We start from the raw sequence: 27,367 nt of genomic DNA on the forward strand, positions 1-27,367 counted from the left end.
ATTTTGGTGGTCAATAAAATTTAACACATGGAAGAGTTGACTACCTCCCCAAAACGTATGGAAAATGAATTCTGTAAAACATCCTTCCATTGGAATGATTTTAAACACACACAAGGTTATCTAAAAGTCACCTAAGAAGGAAAATAAAATGTGGCAGTGGGGATGGACACACAGCATTCACTTTTTTGGATTCCCTTAACTCTCCTTTCATCACCTAGAGATTTTTTTCTCCTGCCCTTTCCTTCCACCTCCAGTGACCCCTTTTTCTCCTTTCTTCTACTTTCAACTAAAAATATTGATAAAATCTGAAGCTGCCTATCCACACTACCCCTGTTCAAGAATAAGACAAACTAGAGATGCTGACTGGTGCTTGGCATCCCAAAGAGCGGATATGGTACCACAGACCTGACGTACTAGCCAATATTTTTGTCGACTCAATTAACACTATTTGAATCTACTAAAATACAGCTAAAGCTAAAACAACTCAGATGACTAAAATACAACTAAAATGTGGCATTTTAGTCAAAAAGACTAAAATATGAATAAAACTAAAATTACATTTTAGTCAGAAGACTATGACTAAAACCAAATTTAAATTTGACGTCAAAATTAACACTGCACTACCACATAAGAATAAGTAGGGGGCATCTACTAAACTGCTGAAAAAAAAATAATAATAAAAAGGCATTTATTTTTTTCTTAATATTTAATGTTGATAATATATTCAGGTAATATGTGCAATGGCATTACAGCCAATAGAGTTGACAGTATTTTGTGCTTTTTCATATTTTAATGTTGCATTTTTGTTTGTCAAAAAGCTATATTTTTGTTTGTTTATGAAACTTGGTTTTATTTATAAAGACTTTATATATCACAATGGCTAAATCTGTGTCTGTAGTGCATGTTCAAACCTTAATACCATAAATAATAACATGTTATTAGATTTTTACTTCAGAAGTATATGAGTTTGGAAATTCTAGAGAAATGTTTATATTATGCATTACAATTTAAATTAAACCCATTAGATTTTAGTTGACTAAATATGAAAATAGGAAATTGGGTGGAAGGCCTCAATGAGAGACCCTCATTTGGTAGACCATAAAGGTCTGGTACCTCATCCTAATCAATGATATACAAAATATGGACCCTAACAAACTAAATATAAGGACTATAACGGTACCCAATTCTTGTAAAAAGTATCAAAAAATATTTATTGTATAATAAAAATTGCACATGTATACATATCAAAAAACATACAAAGCACACAAAAGCTGCACATAAAACATAACCAAAACCATCTAGTACTCCTTGAATACAGGTTCTTGGTGGCTCCCCTATGGTGGAGCACAGTGAGTTGCTGTAGTTTGGACGCATTTTGTGTTTCGCAGGAGATAACCCGCTTCTTCAGGAAGAAAAGTTTCAGCAAGAACACTCACGGTTAATAGTCAAAAACATCAAAATAGAAACACATTGAATGGTCCTCCTACACATGGTCATTGTCACCCTTTATAATGCCACTGAACGGTCCTCCTCGTATTCCAAGATAGTCGTTAGTTCCTGTGTAATTGGAACTAGGTATCCATAGTCAAATTGTATAGTGTACACCTAGTGATATATAAGGTATTATATTAGGTAGATAAAGAGGTTCCCATCATGTCGACCTTGTTAGGGTCCATATTTTGTATATTTAGTTGACTAAAATGTAGGAGATTTTAGTCTACTAAAATACGACTAAAACTAAAACAATTCGGATGACTAAACTAAAACTAAAATGGTAACTTAGTCAAAAGACTATGACTAAAACTAAATCGAAATTTGACGTCAAAATGAACACTGCTGGTTGATGGACATATGCCTGCTGCATGAAAGGATGTTTAACCACTTCAGCCCCGGAAGATTTTCCCCCTTAACCACTTCAATACAGGGCATTTTCACCCCCTTCCTGCCCAGACCAATTTTCAGCTTTCAGCGCTGTTACACTTTGAATGACAATTGCGCGGTCATGCAACACTGTACCCATATGAAATTTTGATAATTTTTTCCCCCCACAAATAGAGCTTTCTTTTGGTGGTATTTGATCACCTCTTTTTATTTTTTGCGCTATAAACAAAAAAAGTGCAAATCCACTTTGCACTGCAAGTGCACTTGCAAGTGCAGTCGCTCTAAATCTAAGGGGTAGATCTGAAATGAGGGGAAGCTCTGCTGATTTTATCATCCAATCATGTGCAAGCTAAAATGCTGTTTTTTATTTTCCTTGCATGCCCCCTCGGATCTACAGCAACTGCACTTCCAAGTGCACTTTCAGTGCAAAGTGGATTTTCTTTTAGTAAATAACCCCCAATATTTTTTACTTTTTGCTTTAATAAATACCCCATTAAAAAAAAAAAAAAATGTCCTTAGTTTAGACTGATATGTATTCTTCTACATATTTTTGGTAAAAAAACGCAATAGGCGTATATTGATTGGTTTGCGCAAAAGTTATAGCATCTACAAAATAGGGGATAGATTTATGGCATTTTTATTATTCTTTTTTTTTTTTACTAGTAATGGTGGTGATCAGCGATTTTTAGTGGGACTGCGACATTGTGGCAGACACTTTTTACACTGGCAGGGAAGGGGTTAACACTAGGGGGTATTTAAGGGGTTAAATGTGTTCCCTGGGAGGTGTTTCTTATGCCCCGTACACACGATCTGACATTGATCGGACATTCCGACAACAAAATCTATGGATTTTTTCCGACGGATGTTGGCTCAAACTTGTCTTGCATACACACGGTCACACAAAGTAGTCGGAAATTCCGAACGTCAGGAACGTAGTGACGTACAACACGTACGACGAGCCGAGAAAAATGAAGTTTAATAGCCAGTGCGGCTCTTCTGCTTGATTCCGAGCATGCGTGGAACTTTGTGTGTCGGAATTGTGTACACATGATCGGAATTTCCGACAACAAAATCCGTTGTCAAGAACCAGATCTCAAATTTTGTGTGACGGAAATTCCGATGGAAACTGTCCGATGGAGCCTACACACGGTCGGAATTTCCGACAACAAGCTCCGATCACACATTTTACGTCGGAAAGTCCGATCGTGTGTACGGGGCATAACTGTGGGGGGAATGGACTGACTGGCAGTACAGAGAGATCGCTGTTCCTAATCACTAGGAACAGAGGATCACTCTGTACTTCCCTGGCAGAACTGTGGAGCTATCGCGGGTGGCCGATAGACAGCACGGCCGCCGGCCACGTGCATCAGCTTCCCCGCCGTGAAGCGGGCGCGTGTGTGCGCCTGCTATAGCTGTTAAAGGGGCCGATGAACAGCTACGGCGATTTGCGGGAACGAGCCGACCTACCGCAGTATAACCCCTTCCTGCCGAGCGTATGCAGATGTGCGTACTCGGCTTTCGGGGGTTATACCGGGATGATGCCCGCAGCTGCAGGCATCATCCCGGTACTGTTTTTTAGAGCCGGCGATCGGCTTTCCAGCGATAACAACTGATGCGGCTAAAAGCCGCTTGGCTGTTATACCGGAGGAGCCTCCCGCCGCTCTTCCGATCAACAATCCGCCACCTCCGGCGGCTAGTGACAGGCTTAATTGTAAACACGGAAGTGACGTCATGACATCACTTCCTGTTTACTCGGCTACCATAAAGAGTACCTGTCACCACCTATTACTGTCACAAGGGATGTTTACATTCCATGTGACAGCAATAAAAGTGATCAAAACTTTTTTTTTTTTAAACACAATTTATTAATATAAAAATAAATAAAATAAATAAGAAATTTTTTTTTTAAAGTGCCCCCGTCCCCGCGAGCTCGCGCAGCAAAGAAAACGCATACGGAAGTCGCGCCCGCATATATAAACGGTGTTCAAATCACACATGTGAGGTATACCCGCGATCGCCAGAGCGAGAGCAATAATTCTAGCACTAGACCTCCTCTGTAACTCTAACCTGGTAACCGTAAAAAAAATTTAAAGCGCCGCCTATGGAGATTTTTAGGTACCGTAGTTTGTCGCCATTCCACGAGTGCGTGCAATTATAAAATGTGACATGTTTGGTATCTATTTACTCGGTGTAACCTCATCTTTCACATTATACAAAAAAATTGGGCTAACTATACTGTTTGTTTTTCTTTAAATTCATGAAAGTGTCCGTTTTCCCAAAAATTTGCGTTTAAAACACTGCTGCACAAATACCGTGTGGCATAAAATATTGCAACAATCGCCAATTTATTCTCTAGATTCTCTGCTAAAAATATATATATAATGTTTGGGGGTTCTAAGTAATTTTCTAGCAAAAAATACGGATTTTAACTTGTAAACACCAAATGTCAAAAATAGGCTTATGCCGGCGTACACATGAGCGGACATTTCGACCGGACTGGTCCGACGGACAATGCGATTATGTGTGGGCTTCATCGGACCTTCAGCGGACTTTTCCAGTCGAAAATCTGACGAACTTTAGATTTGAAACATGCTTCAAATCTATCTGACGGACTCGAGTCCGGTCGAAAAATCCACTCCTCTGTATGCTAGTCCGTCGGACGAAAACCCACGCTAGGGCAGCTATTGGCTACTGGCTATCAACTTCCTTATTTTAGTCCGGTGTACGTCATCACGTATGAATCCGTCGGACTTTGGCGTGATCGTGTGTAGGCAAGTCCGTTCCTTCAAAAGTCCGACGGAAGTCCGCCAAAAGTCCGTTGGAAAGTCTATCGGACCAGTCCGGTCGAAAAGTCCGCCCGTGTGTACGCGGCATTAGTCATGAAAGGGATAATGACGGCGGCTGGTAAGCAAGCGGATAATGCTGAAAGTATAAATTAAAAAGTAAAAAAAAAAAACTTACTGAATCATCTCAATAATCTCAATATAGTCCCAATCTGGGCTCGATTTCCAACCTTTCTGCCCATAGGCACAAAACCTTTGGCAGCAGTATAAGTGCTTTACAAATAAGATATGCTTGTTTTACTGGTCCTAACCGTATTGGGTCAGTGTGTGTATTTACTGTATGCTAATATGATGAAAACTGGGTGACTCAATGATAGAGAGGGATATGGGTGGCCTGGTGGTTCCTTCACCTACAATTAATATCTAGACTTTGCTATTCTCCCCCGACACAATTTGCCGCCTTTTACCATTGAAGCACCCTGTCAGCGATGAAACAATAACTCTATACTTAACCTCTGTCCGGGTGTCTCTGGTCTGATGACGTCACAGTTCCTCTTTTCTCTCCTGGGGTGACTGGATCCTAAATTCTGCAGACAGCATCATGTTATGACATGGCACTCCTTTCTGCAGCATTCTCCTGTAAACCTAGGGTGGTAAGGGAGCCTTGATCCATGGTCCAGTTGCAGGCAGATTATTATTTAGCGTACCACAGGTAACAAAACATAGACGTCAGGTCTCTTGCTTTATTCTCCAGCCAGGCAATACACTTCCTGAACTACACTTTGCATAAACTGGGATAAGTCATATGCAAATGTGACAATTTCAACTGTTCCCAGTATAAAGGGGACCTTTCTCCCTGTAAAAGAAAAAGAATCACTTTCTGTTAGTAGGTGCTAAAGGTCTGCCTTGCTGGGCATGACATCACCATCCTTCTGGAAAGATTCCTAGGGAATGCAGAGCAGGCCAGATCTCATGAGAAGGCACCACAATCTATTGCAAGAGAGTTCAGGAGATTTGGGATGCTCTATATTTCCCAGGTAGAAGTACAGTGACATCACCCTGGCCTGGGCATTGCATAAAGAAGATGTAGGTAAGGTAAGTATAAATCTAATATTTTTCTTTACAGGTGAATTTTGCACCTACTAATAGCAGGTGATTTTTACAGGGGCAAGGTGTCCAGACAATGTAAGTTAAGGTGACCAGATTTTTAAAATGAAATCCAGGGACATATTTTTTTTTTACTAGTAATGGCAGCAATTGGCGACTCTTTGCCCATCTTGGCTGCCGCCTCCCGCCTCACAGCCTGTCATGTCTTACTCTCCGGGCCCCGGCTTCTACTGGGTGGGGAGCAGAGGAAGATCACTCCACCAGGGAAGGCAAGGAGATAAACAGGCAGGTGGCTGGCCGGGACTTGAGCCAAGGCAGAAGAACATGCGAGCTGAGCTGAATGGGCATGTGCTGAAAACGGAAGAAATAGTCCCTCCGCTCCGACCAGCACATGATCATCAGAAAGGGGCACAGATAATGGAAAAAAATAAACCACCACAAGCTAGTAAGAGCGGCAGAGGTGGGGGGTGCAATTCAGATTTTTTTTTTATTCTGCATGGGCTGTCTTTGAAATTGCCCCAGCCTCTGTTCAAATCCAATCCGGGGACAAAACCGGGGACAGACTTGGTCCGGGGACAGTGTCCTCAATCCGGGGACTGTCCCTGGAAACCGGGGATGTCTGGTCACCCTAATGTAAGTAGACATGACATTTTACTGCAAGGTGCAATTTAACGTAAGAAATACTGAACACTCTAACAGAGAATGTATTGTCACACTTCTGATAGTGACAATGGTAGGCTGTGCATGTGCTTTTGGCACAGTCACATATGTTTCCTTTGCTCCCCTGCTAATTACCGAAGCTGGTGGACGGTAAAGCTAAAAACCCAGTACTTCTGGATATAGAAGAGAATGTGACCCGCTCCATGCTGCTACAACAAGCTTGTGGGCAGGTGCAGATAGCTAGTCTACCACTAGGTGGCTCTGTTCCAGAATAGTGTATGGTTACAGAAAGCAGTGTCATCAGGTGCTAGGCCCCTTTTAGTTAGAACCCTCCTGTAGTGATGTAATGGGTCATGGGTAAATCAATGCCCAGGTATAAGGGAGGTTGGGAAAACTCCTAGTGGCAGTTGGGGTATGGGAGCTAAACACTTCACATCGGCACAAATGTAACCAGCACATAGAGGCCCTGGAGAGGACTGGAGGCTGGGGAGTAGAAGACCTGCACCCAGGAGAGCTGGCTGTAGACTTCCTAACCCTTTTAGAGATGGAGGTTAGGACAGGTTGCAAGAGGCTTTTTAGGCCAGGCCAAGAGTTCCTTGAAGTGAGGTCATTCTCAAGGAGGGTCCCGTAAGAGGTGTACCTGTGGAGGAGGAGACTACAGAGATCTAATTCCAGTGAGTACTAATAACTCCAGGTGGAAGGAGAGACTGTTGGAGGGAGCTGGCTGCTTAAAAGTGCTGCAGAATGCCTTCACATGTGACTGCTGTGGGCCATCCACTGAATGTAATTGACTATGTACTCTCAAATGAATCCAGAATGTATGTCAATGTGATGTGACTGTTTATGTCATTTCCTGAACACCACCAGTAAAGTGCAGCAACCCAATTATTAAGTGGATACCCCTTGCTTGGGAATACAAAGGTCAATGGCTGGAAATACATGTGGAAGCATTAGCATGGAGTGGGCACAATATGTTGGAGGGTTCGGCCTCAGCAGGAGAGACAGTGTTATAGCAAAGACAAAGAGCAGGGCAGGGACTTGTACTCTTAGCGCCAACTTCTAGCCAATCACAAAGCCCCTCTTACAAGCTGCTGACAAAATTTGTACCAATCTACGTAACAGCGACTATACAAAAAAAAAATACCTGCTACAAAAGTCCGTAAACACTGTTCCCTATCTATCAAGCTCTAATGAACGGGGCAAGACCTAGTCCTTAAACTTGTTGGAGTTGCGTACCATCTTATATCCGATTTCACTTTGGAACAAATGTATATCTGTAAACCCTTACATATACTGTACCTAGTGAAGTGGCCTCAGGTGATACACAGAGATGAAAAAAAAAACCTCCGGCACAAGTTGTACCTGTTTATCTGCACTCTTCCCTTTTCTACATCCATTCAAAGTGCACAATTTATAAACTTGTCTGAGAGTTCAGAAAAAAGGGGGCAAAGAGCTGAAGTTACACTATGCAGAGCTCAGTGAAAAGCGTTCTGAGAGCTGATTGGAGGGGAGGGACACACCCCCCTTCACACAGCTCACAGGAACAGAGCTGAGGCTGTCAATCTGCTGGAGGTTCCTCCCCTGGCACCATTTTCCTTTTGGTGTCAGGAAGTCAGGAAAACTTGTCAGAATTGATTCATGCTGATAGCAGAAGAATGAAGCAGCAGACAGAAATGACACGTAGTGCTCTTAACTGAGACAAGTACACACTATAGAAGGATATGCTTTGTTCATATTTCATGTCTGAGGTTTCCAACCACTTTAATTCTAGATTTAATCACTCCTTTTATTAGCACTGGGCCAATCACTGATCACCAGAGCTGTCAGATGGGCAGAGTCAATGGCCCTGTATTTGATACACTAAGCAGCTTCTCCTGCTTCTGGCAATCATAAAGATTGGTGGGGGGGGGGGGCAACTTTCCATCTATTAAATCTTCTGCCCTTGTTATTTTAACTTTGGCTACTAAAACATTTTTTTATGCCAGTAAATACCTTATACAGCCCACTTCCTGTTTCTTGACTGGTCATTAGCCTAGGTCAGGGGTAGGCAACCTCGGCCCTCCAGCTGTTTGGAAACTACAAGTCCCATGAGACATTGCAAGACCCTGACAATCACAGGCATGACTCCTAGAGGCAGAGGCATGATGGGATTTGTAGTTTCACCCCAGCTGGAAGGCTGAGGTTGCCTACCTCTAGCCTAGGCTAATAACATCATGCACAGCTCTCTCTCTCTCACTCTCATGAGAGTTTGCTAGGAAAGGAGGGGTGATGAGTCATAGGAGGGCCAATCAGAGCTGAAGAGCTGGAGGTGTGCCTCTGTGTAAATCCAGGAAGTAAACAGGCAGCAGCTCCAGCTGCCAACAGTTAATATGGATGCAGCCAGGCTTAGTGGAGGGAGACTTCTGCAGCATATTTGGCAAGTACAGAATCATAGTATATAAAAAATAATATGCAAAGTGGTTGGAGGGAAGCTTCAGAATGGCAAAGATGTTTTACTTCAAATTATATAAGCAGACTGCAGTTCCTCTTTAAAGAAGATAAGTTTGTGCTCCTGGGTCAGGGGGCATTAATGTGAACCTGTTGCTTATTCATATTAGGGCTGGGAGATTTTCTTAAAAAAAAAAATCTTCGATTCTCTTAAAAAAAACTCGATTCATGATTCGAATCGAGTTTTTTTTTTGGAAACCGCGCCGGTCCCGAGGCGCTGCGGGCATGAGCTTTTAGGCGAGGCCGCGGCTTCGGCCTAGTCCGCGGCGTCCGGCCTAGCGGACTAGGCCGAAGCCGCGGCCTCACCTAAAAACTCCTTGCCCGCAGCTCTTCAGGCCCGGCGCGGTGTCCGCGCCGGTCCGGAGGCGCTGCGGGCATGAGTTTTTAGGCGAGTCCGCGGCATCCGGCCGTAGCCGCGGACTAGGCTGAAGCCGCGGCCTCGCCTGAAAACTCATGCCCACAGCGCCTCGGGACCGGCGCGGTGAAAAAAAAAAAATAAAAAAAAATCGATTTGCTTAAATTTTGAATCGATTTGACGTCTCAACTCGATTCAAGATTTAAATCGATTTTTTTCCCAGCCCTAATTCATATATATTCATATTAACATTTAATAGAGAGGTATTTTATATTGTTTTTTTTTTCTTTGGTCTGTGTTATTCAAAGTATATGAGTACTTCTAAACTAAATATATCATTGCCCTGTCAGACAGCAGAGCAGAAACATGATCACAGCAGCTAATCCTAACCCCTCTGCAATAATACTGAGCCAAATGCAAACAGCCAAAAAAACAAAGTACAAAAGAGCCCAGACAGAGTCCTTAGCAGAGTTGTGATGTCATGCTTTTCTCTATCGCAGCACAATCTCCCCACTTCTCCATGTCCGTCTGCTGGACATCTCTTCTATATTATCAATGAGTGTTTATATCTAAGATAAATAATCTTTTTTTGTGGCGAGCAAAGCCAAAAATGAATCTGCTGCTTAACTGAGCATGAAACCATTAATGTGGGTGTATAAAAGGGTGATCAATCAAGCGGACAACAAGAAAATTGTTTAACAAAACAAGGATTTCTATGACAGACATTAAATTGATTTGATCCCATATGTTCCTTTTTTTTTGCTTGTGTGATTTGGTATAAATACTAAGCAATAAATGTAAATGTCACTTTCACGCCTAATATGTATGTCTATCGCAACCCACAAAATATTCATTATAATTGATTTAAACAAGGACATTTGTATATGTTGATATAGCTAATATACTGTAGTCTGAAACACATAACTAAGACCCCTTTCACACTGGGGCAGTGCCGGTGTTAGCGGTAAGCCTTTACCGCTGTTATAGTAGCGCTTTTCGGCCGCTAGTGGGGCGCTTTTAACCCCGGCTAGCGGCCGAAGAAAGGGTTAATAGTGCCTGTGTTGCGGCTCTGCGAAAGCGCTTTGCAGGTGCTTCGGCAGCGCTGCCCATTCATTTCAATGGGCAGAGGCGGTTTGGGAGCGGTGTATACAGCGCTTCCACACCGCCCCAAAGATGCTGTTTGCATGATTTTTTTTCCCGTCCCGCAAGCGCACCGCCCCCAGTGTGAAAGCACTCAGGCTTTTAAACTGGGGTGGCTTGAGAGGCGCTTTAAAGGCGCTATTTTTAGTGATAAAACGCCTGAAAGGCATATCAGTGTGAAAGGGGTCTAATGCACAAAGGGCACGTGATGTGACAAATTATACAGAGCCATAACTAGTTTAAATACTGTCAGTTCATCGCGATAGGTCCCTTTCACATTGCGTTTTGATCAGATCTGCCTGTCAGGTTTTCAGGTGGATCTGGACGAAAGCTTTATGTTAGTCTATAGGCAGGAAGATATAACCTCTGTTGATGTTACCTCTGAGTCCTTCTATGTCAGAAAAGGTAAAGGAAAAAGGTTTGCAACTTTTTCTGTTTTTTCAGAAATAAACATGACAGATCAGAGGTAAAATGATGTAAAAGGACGCAGATTTGGTTACATCCGCCTGCACAGGTCTTATTTACGTCCATCAAGTTGCGGGAGGGCAAAAGTGACATCCATACTTTTCGGCTCCAATTCAGCAGGGGATCTGTTCAGAAATCCCCCGCTGATCAAAACACACGCTCTGTGTGAAAGGGTCCTTAGAGACATTCATTTATTTGAAATAAAACTGCTAATAGGTTACATTTTAGATACAAAAAGATCTTTTGTTAGGCGTGGGGGACGTTAGTGGTAAAGCGCCGCTAACGAGAAGTTCCAGTCTCCTGTGATAAAAATATAAGTCAGCAGCTATAAAAACTGTAGCTGCTGACTCTAAAAAACAGCCAATCATCTGTCCCATGATCCAGCGGTGTGCTCACCCCAGTTGGTTTCACCAGCTTTCTTCTATCCTCGACACCGGCATCTTCACTATGGGCACCTATCTGTGACAGCTTGCAGCTTCACAGCCGGGTGCCCACTGCGCATGTGCGAGCCACGCTGCACAGTGTGAATGGTGGATGCAGTCTTCTGGAACCTATCACATGTCCAAGAAGACTGCAGAGGGGGGCGGAAATCAAAATCGTGTACCTGCTTGCCCTTCCGCTCCTCAAAAGTGACAATTCTTCAAGAGGAGCGAGGGACAAGTCCTTAAAGCGTAACTTCCCCTTTTGGGTAGAGCTCCGAAATCATTTCTTACTGTTTTTTTGCCTCCCTGCAACAGCCTCCATGAACTCCTGGACCTCACGTTTTCCGGCTCACTTCCTTTGTTTGGGACGAGCAGTGCACGTTAGTTGTGGTCATGTACACTGATTTTTGCACACCACAAATCTAATAGTCTATCTTAACAACGAGCGAGAGAGGGTGGCTACATTCTTACATACAGTGGGAACATGGAGAACAAATGTAGCCACCCTCTAACAGAGGAAGTCAGATCACAGCAGCAAAAAAAGAACTTTGGAGGGGGCTGAAGGAAATAGAAGGTAATAATTCAATACAACTTTTTTAAACTAGAGTTTAGTGTTTTTAAAGCTGGGGTTTACTTTTCAATGTAAGTGTATGTTTGTGCAGTAGTTTTACTGTTATTTTATTCTGTTTATAGCCATTTCTGACTTTAACTATTTTGCGATCTATATATAGTTTTTATTTGATATTTTCTTGTGCACTGTTTGCAGAACAATAATAACCAATTATATTGGCATGGTTCTATGAAGAAGTCTTCTTGTTCTGCATGTGTGGTGTACATACTGGGAGCACCCTGCCCTAAGGGCCTGTGCTGCAGCTGTTGTTCATTTCATTCAGCTTGCCTTTGCTTGCACCTTGTTGTACTCTCTAATCGATTGAACCTTTTGTTTTTGACTTTTATGACAGATCCCTTCGGTGTATCACCTGTTGACATTAAATAGCATGCATGAAGTTTTTTGCATTTTTTCTTTTAGAGGCAATAGAAAAAAGGTAACTTACTGTTATTATAATGTAGCACCCTCCTAGTTTGCTAGTTGTTAGGTACATTTAGTCTGCTCCCCTGTAGGCAGAGGGGCATCAAGTTAATTGTATTTAGAGGCTGTGCAGTGCATCACAGGTTGTGGCTTTGCTACCTCCCCCTGTATTCTGGAACTCAATGGAGGTTTCCAGAACATAGTGGGTGGGGGAAAAGAGGCTGCAGCCTGAATATTCACAGGACTTCCATCAAACCATGGGGAGGTGAGCCCAGAAAGTGGGGAAGCAACCCATAAATATTCTGAAGCCTGGCAGTCTGGGAGCAGAGTCCAGGGTCCAGCCATCAGGAGGTGACCCCTATGCTGGGGGCTCTGCCCCTGGGGCAGGGAGAAAGAGAAAGACAGAGGAGCTCAGACAATATGGATGGCTGTACTAAAAGGAAAATTGGCTTTTTCATTGACTGGACAGGTATGTGTAAAAATAATCACGTTTTAATATCTGGTTACACAGGCCTTACAAAGAAAATACACAGCCCAGGCCAAGGCTGTTGGTGTATTTCAGAAGCAAGTTCTGCATCATTCTATCTCTGGGGTCCTCAAACCTTTTTAAATTGAGGGACAGTTCAGTATCCTTCAGTTTGTAGTGGGCCAGACTATGGCCAGTGGTCGGTGAAAGTAAAAAATGCCCAGTGTCAGTGGTCAGTAGTTTGAGGACCATTGTTCTAGCTTGAATTCATTAAAGCGGTAGTAAACAGCCAGAAAAAAAAAACCTGCAAGGCAATAGCATAATGTGCTAGTATGCATCACATACTAGCACATTATGAAGTAATTTCCTTTTGAACAAGGCTCCTGCAGCTCAACCGGTCAACATGTCAGCCATGTTCCCTCTGCGTTTCTTCTGGGTTTGCAGGCTCCGGCGCTGTGACTGGCAGGAGCCGCGATGACGTCACTTCATTCTGGCAAGGTCCAGCACGAGCCACCGGACTGTCAGCGGCTGCATGAAAGGTGAATATCTAATTTTACCTATAGGTAAGCCTTATTATAGGCTTACCTGCAGGTAAAAATGACCACGTGGACAATACAACTTTAAAGGGTACCCTCTTGCATAGCATGTGTAACTGACGTCCTCTGAAGTACACATCACACACATATGTCAGTACCTAAAGATCTACAGAATATACTATATATATATATATATATATATATATATATATATATATATATATATATATATATACACACACTATGCTGGCGCTGAACAGAGTAGCAAATTGGCGGGAAGCTTTCTGCTTCGAAAAGATATGCCTTTATAGTTTTGATTAGGTACCAGATTGGCTGACTATTACTGACCTACATTTTTAACTAGGTCTTAGGCTGGGTTCACATAGGTGCCAATTGGATGCAGGTTTTTACCGTATCCAATGGAGCCAGTTCACACATGTGAGGGGCAGCCGCGGTGCAAATTCCAAAAGGGTCCTGTGCCTTTTTGGGTCCGGTGCGAATTCAGGCAAAAAATTCGGACCTGAATCGCACCTGAACCGGTGAACAGGAACGCACCGGACTCCAGGCTGGACACCGCAGCTGCACATATGTGAACATTGGTGTAGCCCTTTATGGTTTTCCTCTGACATAGGCAGAGCTGGATCATCCACAGGGCAACCTAGGCAGGATCCTAGGGCCTGGGGGACATCCAGAGGGTCCAGCTACAACCTTCATACACTTGCAATAATCAGGGGGATAGCAACATTTATCAAAGCTGCAAACAAGTCTGCCACTTTGCAAGATATAATGCACTTGCAGGCAGTTAGTGTCTGATGGAGTAGGTCATACTGGTCCAGACAATGCAAGTAGGTGGCTTCTCTATGCCTTTTGCAATATGTATTAATGTAGACCGAAGAGTTGGGGGTTGGAAGAGCAGCTGAGCTTAGCTGAGGAACCTTAACTGAGGCCCCATTTTTCCTTAATCCACTTTTAGACATCTGTTTTTAAAGCATGTTTGAAATATATTGAATGCAGTGGCTTAACATAATAAATTACAATCTTTGGATTATCATGCAAATCTCAAACTGGTAATACTGTACATATATTTATACACTGTATGTCCACTTCCCCACTCCTATCCTCTATAGTTCCTGGCCTTTGGCACCAATAATTAACAATCTCATCCTGCGGTTGTTCAGAGTGTGTAGCAGAGTTAATTGAGAGTGGAACTTTAGAAAAATAAGTCCTGCTAGATCACTTCAGGCTGACCCCTTTTGCAGGTATAACTATGTAAAACCTTAAAAATAAGTGCCCATACCAGTGATGGCGAACCTTGGCACTCCATATGTTTTGTAACTACATTTCCCATGATGCTCAATTACACTGCAGAGTGTATGAGCATCATGGGCAATATAGTTCCAAAACACCTGGCGTGCCAAGGTTCTCCATCACTGGCCTATACTGTTTAAAATCCAGTAATACGCTGTTTCACCCTGCTCTGCACATGCTCAGTTGCGCTCTATTTTTTGCCATTGTGCATTCAGAGCCACTAGAGGCCGATCTGCTGATGGCCTTAATATTTACTGCTGCTCAGGGGCTCAAGGCTTCAGTAAAATGGCATCCTCCAGAAACAGGAACAATATTGACAGCACGCACTAATTTTGGAAGCATAATTATTAATGTGGAATGTATGTTCCTTGCTGAAGAACATTACATTTTATCCAATTGTTATGGGTAACGTTCCATTTTAAATGAGCAACAATACATCACAATTTCTCTTATCAACTATTGTATTTAAGCTGAAAGTTAAATTTGTTTTTTTAGGTAATTTGGTCAGTGTTAAAAACCTAACCTTACCAGGCTTTTTACTGTCTATGGTCCTGTTGAATAACTTTCCCTTCACTTTCTGCACAGTCACCAACATGAAGGAAGGATCAACCCAGCCAGGGCACCACACTAAGGATCCAACAGTGGCTGTAACCCTCTAATAAAAGGGTTTTATTTCTGTTTGGGTCCTTGTTGGAGAGATTCTACTCAATATGACCGAAAAAGAAATGAAGTAAGAATTTCCTAATGGGGACACAGACAGCAATAAAAACTCTTGAAGGGGTCTTACTCTACTCCATTCCACCCAAAACGTAAAAGAAACATTTGGGAGATTTTCTGAAATTGGGGAGTGCAAAATCTGCAGCAGTAACCAATCAGCTTCCAGGTTTTATCACCAAAGCTTTACTAAACAAGCTGAAGTTAGAAGCCGATTGGCTACCATGCACAGCTGCACCAGATTCCGTGTGCACTAGCTTTAGTAAATCTCCCCCAATACTGTGTCTGGTGTTTCACTTTAAGCTACCTTAGCACCAGTAAGTACAATCTGTAACCACCAATCCCTGTAGCAAAAAGACCACTGAGCTGTAAGATGGCATGATCTATGTTACCACAGAGGGGGACCCAAAAAACACATGGGATCTTTAGACTTTTTTTTTTGTATTGCAAAACAACTGCATACCTCCCAACTTTTAGAGATGGGAATGAGGGACACCTATCAGCAAAAGTATGCAGGCATAGGACACACCCCTTGCCACACCCCCTTAAAGGAGAATTGTACAAAAAATAAAAGATTGGTTCAACCCAAAAGTGCTCTTTTTACCACTACTCTTCCTTTATACTGGTGTTTGGAATTTACAAATGCAGCCATTTAGAAATCAGATGAAAGGTTTAGCACTGTAAAACACTTTTTCATAGATAAAAAATACATTTTTTATACATCTATATAGATCAGACCAAAATGAGGGACAAATGAGGAGGAATGAGGGACAGAGGGACATTGCTCCAAATCAGGGACAGTCCCTCAAAATCAGGGACAGTTGGGAGCTATGCAACTGGTATATGTTAGTAATTTGTTAGGTCCTCATTTTTGATTTATTAATAGGCTTATGTGACCAAGTTTGACAATTGGTAGCACCCCCTGTGCAGCAGTTTCTCCACTTTACTGTATTGTAGGATAATATGATGATGCAAAGGAGCTCCATGATAAAAGAAAAACACACAAATGATTTCTTACCCTTCAAACACATATAAGGAAGATGAGCAGAGCTTTGATGTTCCGTTCACAGTTAAATCCTCTTCTTCTTGCCTCCACTGTAGTTAACGTCACCTACTAATCCCTGTCCTTGTCTCAGAGTGCCTCCAGAATGTCAGAGTTGTTCCTGAGTGTTCCTGATCCCTCTGCTTCCGTTCCTCTCTTACCTAGTCAGTCCAGCCCTGCTGGCAGCACTCTCCTGTGCCTGCTGGCTCAGGATGTTGATCCCCTCTCCTGAGCAGGTCACATGTAGCCAGCTTCTATAAATGGGATTTGAAACTCTGGTGAAGTGTGAGGAATCTGATCCCAGAGCTATATAACAGCCCTGGAAATGTTCACATAGTGCAACTGAGAGGAGAAAATAGAGACAGGAACAGAACCAGCCACAGAGGAAAGACAAAGACAGGTCAAGGAAAGTAAGACACATGAACGTGGAGGCTAAACAAATATAATGGAGAAACATACTAGGGCTGATTTCAGTGGCGGTTGGTGCTCCATTTTTTGAGGGAGGGGGCAGGCAAAAAAAAAAAACACCAATCACCCCCCCAGCCCCACTTGCCCGCAAGCCCACCGGCCTCACAACTTACCCCATCTAGGTGCAGGGTGGCTTTGGCGGCTTCCCCAGCTTCTCCGGTCGCTTCTCCTCCGGACGGTCCTCCTCCCGGCCAGTATGTTCTCAGGACCACTTCTCGTCCTGATTGGCCGGGAGGAGAAGCAGAAAGACAATAGGGAATGTTGATTCGCTATTGTCACAAGTGGGTGGGCTCAGAGCTCTGCGCCCCGAGCCCACCCTTTTTGAAGCCAATTAGAGCTTCCGGCTCTGATCACGTGCTTCACAAAAAATAAAAAACCTGTAGAACTCTATGCGTCCGCCGCCCTGCATGGAGTCTAGAGGCTGGGCGCATAGCGACTAGGGGGCCGCCGCAGGTCGATTTACTAAAACTGGATCAGCTCTGCATAGAAACCAATCGGCTTCTAGGTTTTTTTTTGTCGAAGCTTAATTGAACAAGCTGAAGTTAGAAGCTGATTGGCTACCATGGGACGCAAGTGGCTGAAAACCTTTAAAAAAAAAGTAATGAAATATTTTCCAAATGTAGCAGAGGGAGGGGGAGCCAGGAAGAAAAAAGTTATTTTTACATTTACATCAGGGATATGCAGTTAGCGGACCTCCAGCTGTTGCAAAACTACAAGTCCCATCATGCCTCTGCCTCTGGGTGCCATACTTGTGGCTGTCAGAGTCTTGCTATGCCTCATGGGACTTGTAGTTTTGCAACAGCTGGAGGTCCGCTAATTGCATAGCCCTGATTTACATCAATATCAATGGAAGTGTTTGGGGAGTGGTAAAGCCCAGTGACAGGTAAATTCTGATGCGACGCAGCGCGACCATATGAACAACACTGGGCACTGCAATGCACATTGAATTTTGACAGGTGTCTCTAGAGCTTTAAAAACACTCATGAGCCGCCTGCTTTTGAAGCTAGCTCCTGCTTTTGAGCGGAAGTTCAGCCCCTCCCCCTTCCCCCGCTGCATTCTGGGACATGTCACAGGTCCCAAAAACTGCAGGACCAATCAGATAACGCAGCGCATGCCAAGTGAATATGTGACTGTGAAGCCACAAGTAGTCACAGCCAGCTGCCCACAGTTAGTATGCCAGCACAGGAGACCAAAGCCTGGTGAAGAAACCAGCTGGGTGAGGACAGTGCTGGACCTTGGAACAGGTGAGTTTCTGTTTATTAAAAGTAGCAGTTACAGTTTTTGTAGCTGCTGACTTTTGATTTTTCAATAGATGACTGAAAAACTGCTTTAGCCCCAATATGTCATATACAAAAAACACAAACCCTCTATGTATAGGGACTTTTTTTTACAGTAATCTGTCCCAGAAATACCTTATAAGACATAGTAAAAAAATATTTTTATTTATAATAATCCAAAATTAACAGAAGAAGAAGTACATAAGTGAAAAAGCAACCAAATATTGAATGACAAATGGAAATACTATACAGAATAATGGAACCTATAGCAAAATATAGCAGTGTTAAGCAGTACCCAACGCGTTTTGAGATCAAATATCTCTCAGGGGTGTAAACTTTCAGGTTCTAGGTCTCTTTTTACTGTATATATCTAAAACATATATAAGGTCGCCAGAGATTAAAAGCATAAAAAGTCATTAGTGCTGCTGCCACAGGATGATGCCAGGAAGGAGATACCTCTAGAGACCATGGCACCTCTGGCACTGGGGTCATCCAGAAAAGAGGGCAGAGAAGAAAGGGGGCGATCAGGTATTATTATTAAGAGCATGTATGTTCATGAAGATGAAATTAAATGGTGGTTACTAAACCCACAACAGTAAAATCAGTCTGTATATGCAGTATAGCAGGCTGGTTATACTCTCTGTGGAACCTAAGGGGTTAATCCTGCACATTGTGTAAAAAGGCTGTTTAATCCTGTCTTCCTGTCTTCTCTGATCCTCCCCTTCTTCCACTGTCCTCAATCTATCTGCTGGTAGAACAGAGCCTTGGGGGCAAACTGCACAAGCTCAGTTTGGTGTGTATTGCTAGAGAGTTTTTTTTTTCTTGGGATAGTGCATGTGATCAGCATATGGCCAATCAGCACTATCCAGACAGAGGGTCAGGGGTGTTGTAGCCTCACAGGACAGTCAGGGGAGAATGAAAACTCCTAGCTTTAACCAGACACTGATAGAAGTCACAAGACTGCTTTACTGCTGACGAGAAAAGGTATTTAGGAGTTCATATTTACTAAAACTATTGCATTTCCATGTTCTTTGTACTATTGGAGACCAGATATAGTGAATGAAGGGTCCTGGGTTTAGTAACACTTTAATGTTGGAACTGGCATCACATCAAGAAGGTCATGTCCAAAAAAGGATGAGAGGGAGGTGTTTTATGATCGGGTGTAATTATAAAGCCTGCGTGTATGGTGAGCATCACCCTGATGTGTCAGTCTTCATAACAACCTACGTTTCCAGGGTGGGTCCTTTAAAATCTGCCATCTACATAAGCTCTAACCTGCTGTTGTCAGAGTGGAACTTCACCCTAAATAGGAAGTCCCACTTTTAAGAATCCCCTCCTCCTCTAACAATATTGGAGGTTAATTTTTTTTTTTTTTTAGGGGGGGGGGGGAGCAGACACCTAGTGTGCTGCTCCCACTTCCACTGGAAGTTGTCTCCCCTCCCTGCCTGCAACCTCTTGGAACAAGTCCTCAGAGGGTGCTGGACCATCCTCAAAATGCAGTGCGACTTGTGCATGTGAAGTGGGGAGCCGGCTGTGAAGCCACAGGGAGTCACAGCCAACTTTCCACAGTCAACATGGTGGTGCCGGGCCCCGGAGACCAGTGAAGAACCGGCCGAGGTGAAAACAGTGCTGGATTCCTTGAGAGGTAAGTGCGATTTTCCCGGGACAATTCCGATTTTGGGACCCTCGTCCCGATTTAAGCTTGTCCTGATTATTTTCCCGGGATTTTGCTTTTGTCCCAGGAAAATGGGGAATGTTTTTGGCTAAAAACGGCAGCGGCTACACAAAAATGGCCACCGCCACGAGTGTTGTTTCCCCTTGTGTTCAGTGCAGAGGGACGGCTTCTCTTTTCAGTGTACAAATAGGAAATCCTATTGTACACTGAAGCCTATTGGCTGTAGGGATTGGCGACCCCTCTCCGCTCTCCACTGAACACAAGGAAGTGATCAGCCTCCACATTGATGGAAGGATCGGGGCTCTGCTGGCTGGGGACACTGATGTCCTGGCTCCCCCCTTCACAAGGCTCCGTTTGGAAGACTCCTCGGACCCCCAGCTTGGCCTAGGTCGGCCCCAAATCCTCACACACCGCAGGTACCATCTTCTGGACACGGCTCTGCTGTGTATTGTAGTGTAGTGTAGTGGGCTGTGTAGTGAATAGTGTAGTGTAGTAATCAGTGTAGTGTAGTGGTAATCAGTGTAGTGTAGTGGTAATCAGTGTAGTGCAGTGGTCAATGTAGTGGACAGTGTGTAGTGGACAGGTAGGTCAATGTACTGGTCAGTATAGGAATCAGGTAGGTCAGTGCAGTGGACAGGTAGGTAAGTGTAATGGTCAGTCTAGAAATCATGTAGGTCAGTGTAGTGGATAGGTAGGTCAGTGTAGTGGTCATTGTAGGAATCAGGCTGGTAAGTACTATTGTAGGAAGGGAAGGGGCTCAGGGAGTGCTAAAAGTCCACAGGTTAGGGGGCGCAAATTTCTTGCCTTGCACCTACGCCACTGCTGCTGGGGGCACCTGATGCAAGGACGGACTCTGTTGGGGGCACCTGATGCAAGGACAGACTCTGCTGGGGGCACCTGATGCAAGTACGGACTCTGCTGGGGGCACCTGATGTAAGGACGGACTCTGCTGGGGGCACCTGAAGCAAGGACAGACTCTGCTGGGGGCACCTGATGCAAGGACGGACTCTGCTGGGGGCACCTGAAGCAAGGTAGGACTCTGCTGGGGGCACCTGAAGCAAGGTAGGACTCTGCTGGGGGCACCTGATGCAAGGACGGACTCTGCTGGGGGCCCCTGATGCAAGGACGGACTCTGCTGGGGGCACCTGATGCAAGGACGGACTCTGCTGGGGGCACCTGATGCAAGGATAGACTCTGCTGGAGAGGCACTTGATGCAAGCACGGACTCTGCTGGGGGGGCACTTGATGCAAGGGCGGACTCTGCTGGGGGGGGCACCTGATGCAAGGACAGACTCTGCTGGGGAGGCACCTGATGCAAGGACGGACTCTGCTGGGGGCACCTGATGCAAGGATGGACTCTGCTGGGGGCCCCTGATGCAAGGATTGACTCTGCTGGGGGCACCTGATGCAAGGACGGACTCTGCTGGGGGCCCCTGATGCAATGACGGACTCTGCTGGGGGCCCCTGATGCAAGGACGGACTCTGCTGGGGGCACCTGATGCAGGGATGGACTCTGCTGGGGAGGCACTTGATGCAAGGATGGACTCTGCTGGGGAGGCACTTGATACAAGGACAGACTCTGCTGGGGAGGCACCTGATGCAAGGAGAGACTCTGCTGGGGCTACCTGATGGCAGGCGACGTGGCAGGTGACACGTTCGGGGCTTCCACTGATTCTGCATTATGGTGAGTTGAATGATTTTATATTATATTATTTATATTATTTTTATTTTATTATTTTTATTATTATATATTTGGGCTAGGATCTTGGCCTGCTGTCCTTTCTTTCTTTCTTTCTCCATCCCTCACGCCCACTATTTTGCGTAAACCACACCCATTATTCGCAAAGCGCGCCACATTTTACTATTTTGCTATGTCAAGCCGACAAACAAATGCCCCACCCCCTAATTATAACAAGGCTCCGCCTACATGCAAAAAAGCGTCCCTACATTTTTTTTTACAATGTTGGCAACTATGTAAATGTTCTTATAATAAAAGTCAACAACTACAGTATTTGTAACAGGTGAGTTTTATTTTTTTTTCTAGAGACTGAAGATCCTCTTTAAATTGGTTGTGATCCGACACTTCCAGGTAGGGGGCGCGCATGTGCGCTGCCGGCAGCTCGCTTCTGTCATTACACACAGCAGAAGCCGATCAGTGGGTGCCGAGTATACGATGTCCGCCGCCAACCGTCGATCTTCTGGCAGAGAGACAGAACTAAGATGTGCCTATGTAAACAAGGCAGGTCGCTGTTCTGACAGGGGGGAAAGGAATGGAGTTTGTGTTCCTGCAAAGCAGGAAATAAATTCTATCTCTTCCCCTAGTAAGAGCACCTCACACAGTGTATAGTAAAACAATTATTAGGCACACAGTTAACCCATTTCATCGCCCCCTAATGTTAACCCCTTACCAACCAGTGTCATAGTACAGTGACAGTGCATATATATATATATATATATATATATATATATATATATATATATATATATATATATATATATATATATATACGCTTATTGGGATTTTTTACCAAAAATATGTAACAAAATCCATTTTTTTTATTTATTTCAGCTACTTATATAGCGCTGTCAATTTACGCAGCACTTTTACATATACATTGTACATTCACATCAGTTCCTACCCTATTGGCCTAAATTTATGAAGAAATTAGATTTTTTTTATTGAATATGTTTTATAGCAGAAAGTAAAAAATGTTTTGTTTGCAAAATTGTCAGTCTTTTTTGTTTATAACGCAAAAAATAAAAAACACAGTGGTGATCAAATACCACCAAAAGACAGCTCTATTTGTGAGAAAAAAGGACATAAAGTTTATTTTGGTACAGCGCCGCCCAATTGTCAGTTAACCACTTCCGGACTGCCCACAGCACATAGACTGCGGCAGGGCGAAACAATGTACATCATGCATGAGATACTGTGGGCAGGTGCGGGTCCCACAGACTCGATGTCCGCCGGCAACCTGCGATCGCTCCACAGAGAGGCAGAATGGAGATCTGCCTAAATAAACAAGGCGGATCCCCGTTCTGACAGGGGGCAACACTGAGATCGGCTGTTCCAATAATCAGGAACAGTGATCTCTGTGTTGTCATAGTGAGCCCATCCCCCACACAGTTAGAACACACCCAGGGAATACAGTTAACCCTTTGATCGCCAGTGTCATTTATAAATTGATCAGTTCATTTTTTTAGCACTGATCAGTGTACTTGTGTCACTGGTCCCCAAAAAATGTCACTTAGGGTCAGATTTGTCCACCGCTATGTCCTGCTAAAAAAAATTAAAAGTCCCTAAATATATCCCCTATTTTGTAGACGCTATAACTTTTGCACAGACCAATCAATATACACTTATTGGGATTTTTTTTTACCAAAAATATGTAGCAGAATACAAATTGGCCTAAACTGATGAATAAATGTGTTTTTTTACATTTTTTTGGGGGGTATGTATAATAGCAGAAAGTAAAAATTTGAGGTTTTCTTTCAAAATTGTCGCTTTTTTTTGTTTATAGCGCAAAAAATAAAAACCGCAGAGGTGATCAAATACCACCAAAAGAAAGCTCTATTTGTGGGAAAAAAGGACATTAATTTTGTTTGGGTACAACGTCGCACGACCGTGCTATTGTGAGTTAAAGCGACGCAGTGCCGTATCGCAAAAAAAAAAAAGGCCTGGTCATTAAGGGGGTAAATCTTCCGGAGGTCAAGTGGCTAAAACGGAGCTCTCCAGTGGTGCGCTTTCACCGCTGACAGGGCTTCCATCTTCACCTGGTCTTTCTTCCGGGTTCATGGTCCCTGGTCCTTTAAATGTCTGGGTTGCGATGATGCCACTCCCGCGCATGCACACGGGAGTCACTGTTCACGGCACATGGTTCTGAAGGAAGGGCATGGGTATGGTGTTCCTTCAGAGGGCATTCGCTGGTGACGTCACTGGCACCTTCACAACGAAATATCTCCTAACGTGCACATTTAGGAGATATTTACGGTACATACCTCCCAACATTTTGAGATGGGAATGAGGGACACCTACCCACAATTGTATGTAGGCATAGGACACGCCCCCTGCCACGCCCCCTTAAAGGAGAATTAACCAAAAAAAAAAAAGGTTAATTAAATCCATAAGGAACTTTTTTTACCACTACTATTCCTTTATACTGGCTTTTAAAATTTACAAATGCAGCCATTTAGAATTTGGATGAAAATACAACTGTATAGATCAGACCAAAATGAGGGACAAATGAGGAGGAATGAGGAACATTGCTTGAAATCAGGGACAGTTGGGAGCTATACAGGTAAGCCTTATTATAGTTTTACCTGTAGGTGAAACATAAATTTCACAAAAACTTATACTAACACTTTCATAGAGTTGAGTGTGGTGGAATCAGAACGAGGCTTGGTACGCAGAGCTCCGCGGTGTCACATGTCCTGGTCCCTGTCGGCCTCCGTAGGGTCTGTGTTGTGTCTTACGTAGTTCAGCGGCGCCAAAGCCGAGTGATCGGAGTTGGGACGGCTTGTCATCGGGCTCTTCAATTATGTCCAGCCGGAGATCCACCAGTGGGGAGGACCATGGGGACACGTTCATGGACGGAGACGGAGCTGGAGATCGGGACAATGGGAACCGACGGGAGATCCGACACAAGTACCGGGAGCTCATGCAGAACATGCACCGTAAGTGTCCCGGGGGCGAGCCGTGTGTGATCGGAGGACCGGACACCAGTATAGGGCTGATCGCCATCTCAGTGCAATGCATGGAGGAGTTGGTGCCCACCAGGGCCAGGAAGTTACACTAGACTTAGAAAATGCCTGGAAAAGGGCCACAAACCTTTCAGGTGCCATTAACCACTTGACCGCTGGAAGATTTACCCTCCTTCATGACCAGGCCATTTTTGTGATATGGCACTACTTTATTTTACTTTAATTGTCCTTTCACACTGGGGCGGTGTGCAGGCGATATTAATAGCGCCTGCAAACCGACCCGAAAGTGCCGCTGCTTTCATTCCAGTGTGAAAGCCCAGAGGGTTTTCACACTGGAGCGGTGTGCTGGCAGGACGGGGAAAAAAGTCCTGCTAGCTGCATCTTCGGAGCGCTGAAGGAGTGGAGTGTATACCGCTCCTTCACCGCTCCTGCCCATTGAAATCAATGGGACGGCGCGGCTATACCGCCGGCAAAGCGCCTCTGCAGAGGCGCTTTGCGGTGGTTTTAACCCTTTCTCGGCCGCTAGCAGGGAGGTAAAACCGCTCCGCTAGAGGCCGCATACCGACGGTAAAGTGCCGCTAACAATAGCGGCGCTTTACTGCCGACGCCACCCCCGCCCCAGTGTGAAAGGGCCCTAACTGACGATTGCGCGGTCATGCAACGCTGAACATAAATGAAATTTGTCTTTTTTCCCCCACAAATAGAGCTTTCTTTTGATGATATTTGATCACCTCTGCGGTTTTTATTTTTTTGCCCTATAAGCTAAAAATAGACTGACAATTTTGAAAAAAAAAAAAAATTTTTTTTTACTTTTTGCAATAAAAAAAAAAAAAGTAAAGATCTGCGCTGCATTTTATCGTAGCGTGCTGCAACATGGCTCCAGGCTGCATTGCAAAGTTGCATTGCAAAACAAAAGATGTGCAAAGTTTTACAGCTCATATTTTTTTTTTTTGTATTAACTGCTTGTGGAGCGCCTGCTGTACATCTTCTGCGGCAGGGTGGACACATCCGTGTCTGGGGCGCTTGCTACCGGCGACCCGCTCCTGCTGTGATTGGACACAGCAGGAGCCAATCGGTGGGTCCTGCTGATGCGATGTGCGCCGGGACCTGCCGATTGTTTGGGAGACGGGCAGAGCCGTGGTCTGCCTATGTAAACACGGCAGATCGCCATTCTGTGAGAGGGGAAGATGGAGATCTTGTGTATCTGCTAAGCAGAAACACAGATCTTTACCTTCCTCTGGTCAAAGCGCCTCCCCCACAGTTAGAAAGCACTCCCAGGGAACACGTTTAACCCTTCGATCGTCCTTGATTGTAACCCCTTCCCAACCAGTGTCATTAGTACAGTGACAGTGCATATTTTTAGCACTGATCACTGTATTAGTGTTACTAGCCCCCAAAAAGTGTCAGGTGTCTGATTAATCCACCGCAATATCGCAATCCTGCTATAAGTCACTGATCGCCGTTATTACTAGTAAAAAAAATTTAAAATAAAGAAAAACATCCCATAGTTTGTAGTAGAGGTCGACCGATGTATCAGCCAATATTTGTAATTTTTTAATTAATCGGCGATTGTGCTGATAAATAAGGCCGATTATAACTTCAGCGTGACTTGCAAATTACTTCTGTAATAGAAGTCAATGCAAGTTGCCTGAAGTCTTCAATGGAGTGACTTGTTTGTCCTCTCTGAGCATTCTGCCAAATCTGATAAAAGAACCAAGAAGAGATATACAATGTTTCTACTTATCAATGGACTGAACTGTGTGGAGAAGTTCTCAGTTTAACCATTTAAAGACTAAATCTTTTCTGACACTTGTTGCTTACAAGTAAAAATCCTGTTTTTTCTACTAGAAAATCACTTAGAACCCCCAAAAATTACATATATTTTTTTTTTTAGCAGAGACCCTAGGGAATAAAATAGCGGTTGTTGCAATATTTTATGTCACACGGTATTTGCGCAGCGGTCTGTCAAATGCTATTTTTTTGGAAAAAATACACTAATGAATTAAAAAAAAAAACTAAAACAGTAAAGTTAGCCCATTTTTTTTTTGGCCAAAAATTTTGATTACCTGTTTTTGTGTATTTAATATTTAAGATATATATTTTTTTTTTTAATCTAAATTCTACATACAAGTGAACTGATTGGAGGTTTGTTTTGTTTAATAAATGTTTAAATGTAAGAAATTTTCTGTATCACTTATTAATTAAGGCTGCGTCCACACTGTAGCGGGCAGGCGTTGACGGTAAAATGCTGCTAGTTTTAGCGGCGCTTATAACCCAGCTAGCTGCCGATGTGAAGCGCCGCTGCCGAAATACACTTTCGGCAGCGGTGCGCATTCATTTCAATGGGCAGGAGTGGCGGAGGAGCGGTATACACCACTCCAAAGATGCTGCTTGCAGGACTTTTTTTTTTTTTTTTTTTTTTTTTAACATCCTGCCAGCGCATCGCCTCAGGCTCGGTTCACACGGGGGCGACTTGTCAGGCGACCTAGCCGCCTGACAAGTCGCCTCCCGTTCTGTACAATGGAACCGTTCTAATCGGAGCGACGCAAGTCGCTCCGACTTAGAAGAAAGGTTCCTGTACTACTTTGGGGGCGACTTGCATAGACTTCTATACAGAAGTCGTCTTGCAAGTCGCCCCGGCAGTCGTGTGCAGGTCGCCTCGGTGAGGCGACCTGCAAGTCGTGCCGCCTCTGGTGTGAACTGAGGCTAAGTGTGAAAGCACTCGGGATATCACACTGAGACTGCAGGGGAGCCGTTTTGCAGGCACTTTACAGGCGCTATTTTTAGCCCAAAAGCGCCTAAAAAATGCTCCAGTGTTAAAAAGGATCTAACTGTTAGATTTTATGAAAT

The 27,367-nt window shown here is 44.0% G+C and overlaps 1 protein-coding gene across 2 annotated transcripts in view; it reads left to right on the forward strand.

Moving 5' to 3' along the window:
• Positions 1-24,247: 24,247 nt before the first annotated feature.
• Positions 24,248-27,367, forward strand: part of NSMCE4A (NSE4 homolog A, SMC5-SMC6 complex component) — a 57,268-nt gene continuing 54,148 nt past the window's right edge. For both annotated transcript variants that reach the window (XR_012235674.1, XM_073596222.1), the window contains exon 1: positions 24,248-24,490. Coding sequence is in view for 1 of the 2 variants with exons in the window: in XM_073596222.1 (XP_073452323.1) it covers positions 24,355-24,490 (136 nt within the window). In the remaining variant the exon portion in view is untranslated. The remainder of the gene's footprint in view (positions 24,491-27,367) is intronic.

This window comes from Aquarana catesbeiana, linkage group LG08, assembly GCF_042186555.1.
Source record: "Aquarana catesbeiana isolate 2022-GZ linkage group LG08, ASM4218655v1, whole genome shotgun sequence".
Lineage (NCBI taxonomy): Eukaryota > Metazoa > Chordata > Amphibia > Anura > Ranidae > Aquarana > Aquarana catesbeiana.